This window comes from Grampus griseus (genome assembly GCF_964374135.1).
Source record: "Grampus griseus genome assembly, chromosome: 14".
Classification (NCBI taxonomy): Eukaryota; Metazoa; Chordata; class Mammalia; order Artiodactyla; family Delphinidae; genus Grampus; species Grampus griseus.
Window position 1 is genome coordinate 58,894,776 of NC_139008.1, and position 13,098 is coordinate 58,907,873.

At 53.0% G+C, this 13,098-nt stretch overlaps 1 protein-coding gene across 1 annotated transcript; it reads left to right on the plus strand.

Annotated features, from left to right (window-relative positions):
* Positions 1-1,391: 1,391 nt before the first annotated feature.
* On the plus strand, positions 1,392-5,378 carry GFRA4 (GDNF family receptor alpha 4; the record flags this gene model as incomplete). Its single annotated transcript, XM_082670301.1, is given in 6 exon segments — positions 1,392-1,437; positions 3,406-3,751; positions 3,851-3,968; positions 3,970-4,189; positions 4,914-5,005; positions 5,172-5,378. Coding segments are annotated over 6 exon segments (903 nt in total). The 3' UTR covers positions 5,253-5,378.
* Between the last annotated feature and the right edge of the window lie 7,720 nt (positions 5,379-13,098).

Here is a 13,098-nt window from a genome sequence, read left to right on the forward strand (position 1 = left end):
CTAAGCGAGCAGGACCAGGATTAGAGTGAGACAAGGGAGGCATTCACCGTGGGCACAAAAAGTAATCAAGATAAGAAATATTTTAATGTAATATTTTTAAAGATCAAAATTAATACAAAAGTCCACGATGAACAAAATATCAAAAATTTAACTAAAGACAGGATCAGTTACCATACCAAGGCATTTCTGGAGCCTGAGGCAAAAAGAAAAATCAGTAGTTGTGATCCTGAGGCAAGTACCTCACTCATCTCCTCTTGCAGAAGAGTATGTGGAAGCTTGTCAGGCTTCTTGAGAGTCCATGACTGGCACATTTACTTCCATAACATTCTGTTGGCCCAAGCAAGTCACAGGGCCAGCCCAGGTTCTAAGGGATTGGGAGGCAAACCCCACCTCCCCTCCAGGGAGGAGAAGCAAAATCATATTTCATAGGGTGTGAAGAATTGGGGAATTTTTGCAATCACCCACTGGCAGCAGAGAAGTAGCCCCAAGGCTCAGGCCTTGCTTTCACTCTACCAGCTGAAGGCGCTGAATGAGACTGTTTGCTAACGCCCACTCCTGTGTTCGCTGTGGGATTCTGATTTATAGAGACGACACAGCAATGAGACAGAGAAGTTAATGCCACTGAAAGAAGTTTTTATGGCTTGCATTTCCCTCGAGAAGGGGGACTGCCCACCGTGCAGGGCCACATAGGGAAGCACCCAGTTTGTAAGGAAAGACTGAGGAACTACCACAGATTGGAAGAAACTAAGGTGACATGACGACTAAGTGCAATGTGGGATGCTGGATGGGATCCTGGAACAGAAAAAGGACATTAGTGGAAAGACTGGGGAAATTCAAAGTGGTCTATAGTTAAGTGTCTTGTACCAACATGAATTTCCTAGTTTTAATAATTGTACTATGGTCAGGTAAGATGTTGATGTTAGGGGAAACTGGGTGAGGGATATAAAGGGAACGCTAGCATTTTTGCAATGCTCTAACTTTTTTGCAAGTCTAAAATTAGCTAACAAAAAGTTAACAATAAAACTATAAGAGACGGAAAAGAACAGTGTTGTTTCATAGAGTTAATGGTTTAGCGTGGGAGAGACAAGGTCTCCTTGGGTTGTTGTGTGGGCGTTGCTGTGTGTGTGTTGGGGGGTGTGGTGGGATCCATCTAGGCACATTCTGGCACTGGATTCAGTGGCTCCCAGATCTGCGTGAAGGCGCAGCCTGGGTGGGGACTCATTGGGGGCGGGGAGTCATTCCTGATGCAAAGGCTCCTCCCCCCCCAGAAGAGCACGTCAGCACAGACACTTGGGTTTCCATCTCGTTATGGCTCAGGGGAGCTGGGAAGGAGGCACCTGTCTGACTGGGGCTCTGCCTCTCGTCGTCCTCTCCTCTGTTTGCTGCCCAGCATGGCCAGCTGCTTGGCACCCCCGTTGCTGCTGCTACTGCTTCTAGGTGAGTGCCTGCCTCCTCCCCGAGACCTCTGAACCTCGGCTTCTCTGTCCCTGATCCTCTTCCCTCCTCAAGCACAAGGCAAGAAGGTGATTCTAGGAAAAGCTGAAATGCAGGAAGGGGCACCAATGAGACACCTGTGCTCGAGGTGTGGGGACACAGCACCCCGCCTCCAGCTTTTGGGTCCCACAGAGCCACGGCCTCCTAAGTCTCCCAAGTCTCTCCTTGGTAGCTCTGCCCCAGAAACTTTCTTTTTCCTATTGCCTGCTCTCCCGCCTCTATTACCCTTCCCCCAGCCCCAGCCCTCCACCTTCAGTCTTGCAGCTTCACATTGATACCTTGCCCTGCATCTTCAGTGTCTCCATGCCATGCATCTGCTGTTCCACCTGCTTGGACTACCCCTTCCTCACCTGGGTCATCATGGAGGGAGGGGTCACTTTACCAGGTGGTGTAGGTTGAGGAGAAAGGAATCTGGCAAACGTTCAAGGCAGAGGAGATTTTGGAGCTGAGATGTGCTGTTTTGAGGGTGAACATGAAGTAAGGGTGCTCCTGGTGGAGGGAAACAGGTAAGCAAAGGAACAGAAGTGGAACCAAGATCTCAGGAGACACTAGGTGCTGCTGTGTGTGGCTGCGGCCTGGGGATGTGAGGGCTTGGCTGGGAGAGAAGGGCAAAGTTTGCCTGCTGCTCTGGAGTCCTGGAAGGGAGGGAAGGAGACTGGAGGGGAGGAAAGGAGAGAGAAAGGAAAGGCTTCCCCCTCTCCTGTCCATCCCGTCCACTTACAGACCTATTCCAAGCCCTCAGTGTCTATTCTACCTTCCTCCACAGCCACCCAAAAGAGATGGCCAGTGCCAGACACACACACACACACACACACACACACAGCGAGATGGGTGTTGAACCAGGTTGCGAAACTTCCCTCAAACTTTGGTGCCAGAGGCTTCTCACCTGAGCAAGGTTCCTGGAGGCTGAGAGCACCGAGGGGCGGGGGTAGCCTCGTTTTGTGACTGAGGTCCTAGGAAGGGGCTGCCAAGTTCTGACCTCCAAAGACCCTAGCTTGGCTGGATTTAGATGTGGCCCATAGCACTTCTGGATAAAGCTCACCCTCTGCCCAACAGACCCCTGGTGTGTGACTGGGCTGTGCCAGGCACACTCTCTGCCCCCAGTGGAGTGCCCTGTGGCTAAGGACAGAGCCCTGTGGCCTGCCATCTGGGACTTCTCTTGAATCCACACCCTGGCAGCCAGGCCTAAATTGCTCCAGTGCCCAGAGCCCTAGTGGGGAATCTTTTTATCTGGCTAGTGGAGAGTGGAGAGCCCAGGAGGAAACCAGAGTCCATCCAGATGGGGCAGCAACAGTTAGATCGGTGAGGAGGGAGCACCAGAAGAGGATGGAGGGGGAAGACGCAGAGGCAGGGGGCAGGAGGAGGCACAAGAGAAGGTCAAGAAGAAAGGAGAACCTGAAGCCTACAGGCCACTCAAAGGGTCTCCAAGGGGGAGGGGGAAGGAGAGGAAAGGAAGAAAGGTCAGGCGTCCCGGCATGTCAGAGCAGAAGAGGAGCGGCCACTGTCCTCAGCACCATTTCTGATAAGTCTCCATGAGTCAGGTCCCAGAAGCCTTGCTGTTTTCCGTGTCAGATGGGGCCCAGGAGAATGAGAGGAATCTCATGGACCCCTCTTTGGATGGGCGAGGGGTGGTGCCTGCGGAGGGTGGGCCTCAGCTTCTGCGGGAGGCCAGGCCCAGCCTCGACGCGCCCCATCCACCCCAGACGTGCTGCAGGAAATCCCTGACCCCGCCACTGCCCAGCTCCACAACGGAAGGTCAGTCAGTACCAGTCGCTCACGCATTCGGGTCACATTCTGCCCACCTCGAGTTTTGAGCACCCCGCATCTTCGGAGGCCCTGACTGGGAGGCGGAGGTGAAGTGTGTGTGTGTAAGGAACGTCAACAACCACAGCCTGCCCGCCGCTCCACCAGGGTCACCGAGCGCTGTCGCACCGAACCGATGCGTGGACGCGGCCGACGCGTGCACCGCGGATGCGCGATGCCAGCGGTTGCGCACCGCATACGTGGTGCAGTGCCTGGGTCGGGCCGCGCCGGGGAGCTGCCCCCGCGCCCGCTGCCGCCGCGCCCTGCGCCGCTTCTTCGCCCGCGGGCCGCCCGAGCTTACCCACGCGCTGCTCTTCTGCCCGTGCGGCGGCCCCGCATGTGCCGAGCGCCGGCGCCAGACCTTCGTGCCCTCCTGCGCCTTCTCGGGTCCTGAACCGGCCCCGCCCTCCTGCCTCGCGCCCTTAGACGCCTGCGAGCACAGCCGGGTCTGCAGGTGCTGGAGGAGGTGGAGTAGAGGGAGGGGGCGGGGCTGGCGGGTGGGGGGCGGGTCCCACTTACCTCCCACTCACCGCCTTCGGACCGCCCCGCGCAGGCCCCGCCTCTTGGCCTTCCAGGCTTCCTGCGCGCCTGCCCCCAGCAACCTGGACGGCTGCCTTCGAGACCAGATCCCTAGCTGCCTGCGCGCCTACGCCGGCCTCGTGGGTATGCACCGCCCAGATCCCTGCTGGGGCGGGGGCTCTCCTGGGAATGCCTCTATCCGGGTGGGCCGATTATCCTGCTTTCGGGGTCTCGGCAGGCACCGCCGTCACCCCCAACTACGTGGACAACGCTAGCGCGCGCGTGGCACCCTGGTGCGACTGCGGAGCTAGCGGAAACCGGCGCGAGGAGTGCGAAGTCTTCCGGGGGCTCTTCACAAGGAACCGCTGCTTGGGTGAGGGGCCCGGGCGGGGCGGGAAGGGAGTCCAGTCGGGGCTTTCTGCCCCCTCCCAAGCTGCCTAGCTGGCGCTGAGGAAACTGAGGCCCCCAGAGGCAGCCTTGTAGGCCCACTTACCCCCTCTGCTGTCGTCTTGCCCCTTGGGCAATCTGCGCCCAGCTGGTTCCGGAGACCAAGTCACAGACCAAAGTAGAATCCTAGGGTAGTCTAGGCTGGTGCCCCTGCGGGCAGGAAGTTGGGGCGGTTAAAACAAGTTTCCGAGGCCCTGGAATGGAACAAGGCGAGATTCCTGCTTCCGCGACGCATAGCCAACTCCCCCCATTAAAGATCTTGCCTTTCGGGTCTGAGTAGCTGGGTGGTTCGCTGACCACTTTGGGAGTTAGAGGGCCTGGGTTTGAAGGCTGACTCTGCCACTTACTTAGCTGAGAGTTAAATTCCTCTAAGCCTTTTTGTGTCAATCTGTAAAATGGGGATGATAATTGTCAGGCTCCTGTGAGGATAGAAGACTACAGTATGTAAGGCACTCTTAACACAATTGTTTTTATTTTGTTATTCCTCGCCCAGCACCTTCCATTCCAAAAGCCTTGCGGACGTCCTATCTTCCCATTTCTATCTGGGGAGGGCCCACGCAGGATGCCAAGGGTCTCAGTTTGTCCTTCAGGAGCTGGGCCCTGTGCTAGGGTTTCTCAGCCAAGCCCATCCTGCACCCCTCCCTCCATAGATAGAGCCATACAGGCCTTTGACGGTGGGTGGCCCTCAGTCCTACACGACCAGCTGGACCCCCACCAGGACCCTGAGCACAGCCTCCTACAGGTAGGTTCAGGGAGGGATGGTGAGGTGGCAGCTCCTGCACTGCCTCTTTCCACCCTTCCATGCCAGTTGGGCCTAGATGGAGGCGTGAATGGCCTGGGATAGTGGGGGTGGCAGAGAGCAGAGCCAGGCTTTTGCCCAAGTTCATACTCTGCTCTCATCTGCCAAGGTGTCCTCTGCAGATGCGTCCCTGGAGGGGAGCTCCATGCTCTCCGTGCTCCCTGTTCTGGTTCTCCAGCCCCTGCTCTGATGAGAACAGCAGACCTTGGACAACAGCCAACTGTCCCACCCTGCCTGGGATACTGGGCCTCATTGGTGACCTACTGCCCCACTGAAAAGGGACTGGCTTACCTCCCAAGCTGGCCCCAGTGCTCTTGCCTTACTGCCCTTTGCAGGTCTGGACACTTTTATCATGCTTTAAGGCTAGACTTAAACAGACTTGTAGGCAAAACTCCCTCTGAACAGACTTGTAGGCAAAACTCCCTTTACTACTCCAGCCGTCATGGCATCCTCCCAGTTAGGCACCACCCATCATGATAGCCACCTGCACCCCATAACTAACGTTGTCAGAGTGTTTTCTGTCCACGATATGCTGCTTGTGGGACACCACCTAGAGTGAGAATCCAGTTCCCTACATTGCACTGGTCATATGGCCATCTTCCCAGTGGTTCAACCTGGCACTAGGAATGGCATCCATAACTCAATAAATCCATGTGCACTGAGACTGGCCTTGCTTTCATGTGATCTGTGTCCTGGGAGGCTGGAGACCAAGGTCAGCCACAGGGTGTGCCTCTGCTGGCCTCCAAGAACTTGGGTGGCCTCAGAACCTCTCCAGGCATCATCTTCTCACCTGTGGATGCTGAACTGAATCACCTCTCAGGTCCTAGTGGCAGGGACTTTGGTTGCTTTTGTTTATTCTTTCATTCTCTGCTAGTAATCAGATAAACACAGTACATGTCCCAGCCTCCCTTGCAGTTAGGGGGTGTTCATGTGACACATTTCTGGCCAGTGAGTGAAATTCACAGATAAGGCTTCCCGGAGAGCTCTTTAAAAAGGAGTAGACTTGCTGACTGGGCCCTTTAGCCTCTGGCCTCAACCCTCCCCTTTTTTTGCCCAAAACTTGGAGGCAATGCCTGGGAGCATGGGCACCATCTTGAAAGTGGAACCATATGACATTGTGGCTCACCAGCCCGTCTACCTTCCTCTGGACTTTATTATGTGAGAAAAATTATACCCCTAATTTGTTTAAGCCAGTTTCTCCCCAGGTGTCTGTTATTTGCAGCCAAACATAGGCCCTGATTGACACACTTCCACTTATGGTGTTCCTGGGAGCCCCGGGATCACCTGCTGTTCTCACTTAGGGAAGCCCTACCTCCGTGCACACAGAGCCTCGCCCTGATAGACACTTGAAAGATGGTGGTTTTGTTTTTTGATTTCTGCATAATTTATGTTTCTGTCCACGTGGAGCGTCAAATTCTTTCCTTGAGCTGAGGGAAATTTATCATAAAGCTTTTTATAAACACTGTGGCCAGTGTGGACCCAGAGAATGCCAAGGGCATCGTGTTAAATTGCAGTTCTGTGGAGGAGTTTTGGGCGGAGAGGGCAGAACAATGGGGGCAAGGTACTAAGCCTTCCTCAAAAGCTTGGGGACTCCTGATGAGTTAACGTGTCTCTGGACTGCTCCTTCTCAAACTTGGTTGAGATTTGGCAGGGACTGTTGCCAAACCTTGTCTCCCTATGCACCGATGCTGAATAGAAATATGGAGACAGAGATTTGGAAGATAAGAAATAGAGAGGCTTTTTTCTTTGCCAGGCAAAGGGAAGACACAGTAGGCTAGCGCCTCAAGAACTGTGCCCCACCTTCCTTGGGGAATTACAGGGATTCTTATAGGGGGAGTTCACAGTCCTGAAGTGAGTGATAAGGATCAAAATACTGAAGTTCTTGCATTCTTCTTCTTGCACTATTTCAAAACAGCCACTGCTGGCGTCAGGCAACCCAGTAATTGGGTCTATTAGTCTCTGGGTTATCAGCCTGCGACCTCCTTTCTGAAATGCAGACAGCTACAAGGGGTGATTTGCTACAAGGGAGTGCAGGATGTAATTCACATAGTGTTAAAGAGTGATAGGTTAGGACTTTCCTGGTGGTGCAGTGGCTAAGAATCTGCCTGCCAATGCAGGGGACACGGGTTCGAGCCCTGGTCCAGGAAGATCCCACATGCTGTGGAACAACTAAGCCTGTGCGCCACAACTACTGAGTCTGTACTCTAGAGCCTGCGAGCCACAGCTACTGAGCCCGTGTGCCACAACTACTGACCTCGTATGCCACAACTACTGAAGCCTGTGCGCCTAGAGCCCGTGCTCCGCAACAAGAGAAGCCACCACAGTGCGAAGCCCGCACATGGCAACGAAGAGCAACCCCTGCTCGCAGCAACGAAGACCCAACACAGCCAAAAAAAAAAAAAATAGGTTAGCTTTGTGAAGTACAAATCTAGTTACACACTACAGATTAGTAACAGTTAAAATAAAACTAGGAGTGATTAACTCTTTCAGGCCAGGTTATGTTTCTTCTCTAGCCTCTTCACTGTTCCCTTTATTTTCCTTGTTCTCAGGAGAGGGAAAACATTTTTAATTTTGCTGTAACAGGGTCACAAGACAGGTTGAAGTGGAGGCTTTTGGTGCCTTGCTCAGAACTCTCTGGGCTAGTGCAACCCATCCACAAGCTGCTGGGGATGTTGGCTGCTAACACAGCTCACAGCTGACCCCTTTTCTAGAAGAAGTGCCTATAAGGTTACACTCTGCTCCCAGAGGTGGCCAGTGACTGACTGAGGCAGGAGTTCAGAGGCTTGGCCTGCGTGCCTCGGGGGATAGTTATGTGTGCCAGTCATGCTTCAGAGTTCCCTCTGGGATCAGGCTGAGGCTGGATCCCAGCTGAGACCACATCCTACTTCAGCTCCTTCCCCTGCCCACTCCTGCTTTCCTCACTTAGAGGTTCCCCTGAGGGCACTCCCTCCAATAAATCATGGTCTGAGAATCCCTGTCTTGGGCTTCACTTCTGGAGAACCCGACCTAAGCCACAGGGGTTAGGTACAGACCACGCCGAAGCCCAGGCCTGGGGCTGCCCTGACCAGAAAAAGAGCCACTGGCTCTGAGACTGTAGTTAACAACTCATACCAAACCCACAGACACTGCACGGGGCAGCTGTCAACCAGCCTCCAGGTTCAGCCAGTACTCTCCTGATTGGAACCAAACAGATCAAACTGGCTTGGGCATCTGAGCAATTTGGGCTTCAGGTACAGCTGTCTCCAGGGGTTCAAATGATGTTACCCCTGCTGGTCTGTGTTCCCCTCTGAGGCCAGATAGGCTCTCACCACAGGGTAGGCAAGGATGCTACCAGCAGCCCCATATCTACAGTCTCTCCTTTAGCACTCTTCAGCAGAGAAAGGCACTTCTCTTTCCAAGGATTTGTGGCCTGGAGAGTGATGTCAGCCCACCAAGATCACATGGAATGGGAAGGACAGTTTTCCAGTGGAAAAAGGAGGGGTGTTGGACAGAGCGAAGCTCAGAGTCTAACCTGTTCCCACTTCACAAAGGAGGAATGTTCTCAGCCACCTACACCTGTGTGGGAATGGACACCTGGAGCAGAGTGGGGGGGGCGGGGGTGTGTGGTCAAGTGAAAGCATTGCCTTACCCTGTTTACCACCACTGTGTGGTAGCCCAAGCACACAATGCTAAGTTATGTGCTTTATGTGAGAGTGTGTTAAACTCTACTACTTCCATTTTTTACTCAGATAGAGTGAAATATAGGCATATGCCTTTCAAAAGATTGGGAAGATAAAAGTGAGTGGAACGTAATGGAAAATAGCAAAGTTGTTCCATAGCAGCTGGCTGTCTTCCTTCAGTACTTCTCTCCAGCTCAGGCATGGGGTTTAATCAAATGGAGCCTCTAACATCAGACAACGTGCAAGGAAAATAGGCTTCCTTGTTGGGTGCAGGGGGAAAATGAAAGGTCACAGGGCCCCCGTGTCAGCCTGGCTTTCTGGTTTTTTTTCCCAGAGTGAACATTTCCTGTGGGAGGCTTGAGGCTGTCTGGGGCATGGACCTAGCCAACTCTGGAGATAGAAGCCAAAAGAAGGGACAAGGCCCTGTGACATGCAGAGGCCATCGTCTTGCCACCTCTGGGACAGTTGACTTTTGTAGGGTTTTGTTGCTGTAATGGGCTGAATGGTGGCTCCAAAGATTTGTCCTTACCCTAATCCCTGGAACCTGTGGATGTTACCTTATTTGTAGGCAAAAGAGTGAATATTACCTTCTATGGCAAAAGATGTGATTGAATTAAGGATCTTGAGAGGAGGCACTTGTCTTGGATTATCAGAGGGAGCTGTAAATGCAGTCTTGTGCATCTTTGTTAAAGAGAGGCAGGGGGAGATTAGATAGACATACAGAAGAGAGGGTGCTGTGAAGACACAGGCAGAGACAGGAGTGATGTGGTCACAAGCCAAGGAATGTGGGCAGCCACCGAAGCTAGAAGAGGCCAGGAATGGATTCTCACCTAGAGCTTCTGCTCTGGGGGGAGCGCAGCTCTGCTTACACCATGATTTTGGACTTTTGGCCTTTAGAGCTGTGAGAATAAATTTCCGTCATTTAAAGCCACCAAGGTTGGGTAATTTGTCACAGCAGCCTCGGGAAACTAATGGAGTTGTCTAAGGTGGTCTGAGTTTGGTTTCTGTCGCTTCCATGTAAAACGGTCCTGACTCGTAACGTGTAGAGTCTGGCCAAACACCTCAAAGCTGAGTCCAGTGGCCCCCACAACCATGAAAGGGTCCTGCCTTGCTCCACATCTGAGTATTGGCCTCTGTGTCCTGCCAGGTAGCCTGCTTGCTATCACTCTTTCACATGCATTCTGGGAAACTGTAGTTCTGGCCCTGGCCTCATCCCCGTGGCTGGGTCTCTGTTAGCTGTTGTCAACACTGAGCCTCTAGCTGGCAGGTGGCTAGGGATGGGACAGGCAGAAGGGCAGGTGCTGGAAGCATCCATGGATTTATGAGTGGAAACTTCATGGTTCATGAATGCCGGCTCTGGCTTGGAGCCTGTTGTCTAAGGTGCAAGGTTGGTACGAAGCACTGCCCCCCTCCTCTCTCCACCCACCCCAACTGAGTCAGGTGCGGCCAAACTCACAGAACTGGCTTATCTTTACAGGAATTGTGGACACTGGTGGGTGAAATTTCCAGAGAGGCAGGAGGGAAGGGGCTATGCAGGGCTTCAGGAGAGGTCCCCAGCTGGATGGCAACTTGCCAGTAAGCTTGGCTTGCATGTGAAAGGAGGCAGATATGTGGCCCTGCCTTGTTGGGTTGCAGGCCTGGGAAGGCCTGGGTTGAAGGATGTCTTGGGAAGCTGTCCTGCCGGGGACATGTCACCCCACACCCGAAGGAGCCTCCAGTCCAAGGCAGAAGATACAGAGGAAAATCAAGATGAGTATATGCACAAGAAGATAAAACATGTACAAAACCTCAGAACCTGAGCCCTCCAGGGACTAGGATTACACAAATGAGGAGGAAAGACCTACAGCGTATGGAAACGGGCCCCAGCAGCCAGGGTGGATCCCCAGCTCCCTGTGCAACATGCTTCATACAGTCATCAGCATCATCTAGTCTAGTCCCTTCCTCAGGTTGGGGACACAGGATGCAAGAGAATCCTTGCCAGGCATGTCACACAGCTAGTAATACAGGGCTGCAAGGTGTATGTCTGTTCAGATGCAACCCACAGAGGTGTGTGGGGTTGGGGACTCAGATACTAGGAGTGACACTGCAGTTGGTGACAGAATTTTTCAGGCCCACCAACTAAATCATAGTGGTGCCCCTCTGAATGCAATAATCAAATTGCCCCTCGTCTTTCCAAGATGTCCCCTAGGGGAAGCTCTGTACCGCTGAGAACTACTTTCCTGCAGGACCTGGCTGGCCCCAACTCCTACCACTGCTCTTGGACCCATTTTGCCCCCACAGCCCCCATGCCTTGCTGCTGCGCACACCCAGCAGGCACGCTGCCTCTTCAGGGCCTCTGTACCTGCTGCTCCCTCTACTTGGAGTACTCTTGTCCCAGGTGTCCATGTGCCAGCTCCCTCCTTCAGTGAGCTCTACCCCACTGTCACCTTACCACAAGAGCCTTCCCCAGCACCCCCAGCACACCCCCCAGCACTGTCTACCCCAACCCCTACCCCATCCTTGATTCACAGAAATTATTACCTGGCCTTGTCTTTATTTTTGTCTCTCCTACTAGATTGTAGACTGCACCAGGACAGGGATTTGGTCCGCATTGTTCACTGTTAAGTCCCTGGACTCCAAACAGTGCCTGGCCGACACACAGCGGCCGGATGGGCAGGAGGAGGATGGCCGACACACTGCAATCACTGGCCTACAGGGACTTTGAAATCCTGCCGGGCCCTGCCTCGAGGTGGGGGAGGTTCCCGACCAGGCCCAAATCTGCTCTCTGGCCACATCTGAGGTGGCACTGGGTGGTGGGCCTGCCTTGCACAGCTTTCACAACCATCTCCCGCCTGTGGGTGGTTCTAATTAAGACTCTCGATAGTCACAGGGTTGGCTGTTCTCATTTTTTTATGGTCAAGCTAATGGTTTTCTTGGCAACATAATTCCCTCAGAAACCTACGCTTTTTATTTATTTACCAGGCAGGCCCAGGGTCAATGACAGCATTCCTGGTTCTTTCCTGGGCACAGTTCTCAGGTTTGCTTTATTTCTCTGCTTATCCACATGACTCCCCCTCAAGATGATGGCCTTAAGGTTATGAGGCTCAAGCAGGAAGACCACACCCTCTATGTGATTCTTACTCGGAGGCCAAGTCACTGTCTCCCTGGGCCTTTTTTTGCTCATAAGCATGTCTTACTGTTTGGAGACTGGAAGCAAGACTACTTGGCTTTTCCAACACTTCACAACTCTGGATTTCAGGATTCTCCACCCCCTTCACTTCTGCTTGTAAACTGGCTAATTTTTTTCTGGAACTCAACTCTGTCTTGCCCAGTAACAATCAACATATACCACATTCTGTTTTTCTTCCAGCTTCTTCCCCTTGAACAAAAAAACTCAGTAAACACAGCAAAAAAGTAGTTTGCTTTAACAAGCTATCCACACCATAGCCATACCAGATGTTTTGCCACCACCTGACAGGGATCCCCAGCTGTTCTGCCTGCTGTGTCTGTTTTCTCATTGCTGCCGCCTCACCACTAACTAAGCCAACGCCACATACCTTAGGCTTTGGTTATAGTTGCCTTGTACTTCAAGGTGCCAGTTTGTGTATTAATAAGAGTAAGAAAAGCTGCCAAAATGCCAAATCTCAGTGGGTCGGTAAAGTTTGCTTTTCAGACGCACAGGCCAGCACACAGCTCTTGCTGGTCAGGTGGTTTGCCTTTAAGTGGTGACTTGAACCCTTATTATCTCCAGTGTCTTTAACACGTGACCTCCAGGGAGTCCCATGTGGGAGGATGGTGTTTGTGCAAAGTTTGGAACTTGAATATATCACTTCTTCCAACATTTCTTGGCTAAAGCCCAGTTTATGGCCCCAACCTAACTGCAAGGGGGCTGGGCGATGCTGTTGATGCTGTAGCAAACTGCCCCAGTATCACTCAATCACAGGTTTCTAGCCAGAGACACTTGATGGCTCCCACAACCCTCCCCGGAAGTTTCAAGGTCCTCCCCAACCTGGCAGTGGCCTCTAGTTCAGTTCTTTCCCACCCTGGCCGAGGCCCAAGCTCTGGTAGGCAGGCCTCCTCCAGCCTCCTGGGCTGGACCTGGTGCCTCACCCACCCTCCCCTGTATGAACCACAGCCCTTCCTTGTGCTTCTTCTGGACTTTCTCAACTTACTTTATGCCGATCTTATCCTTCTAGACCTTTTGCACTCTGTACCAGGGCGCTGAAATGCACTGTTCTGACCCTGTTCTGAGGGCAGGAGCCGCATAACGTGGGGCTGGGCACGCAAAAGGCCTACAGACAAGACTCTGTGAATGGACATATAACTTCATCAAAATTCAAGACCAAGGACAACGCTGTGGCCATGGAGGACTAAACCTATCAGCATACCTGAGGTTTA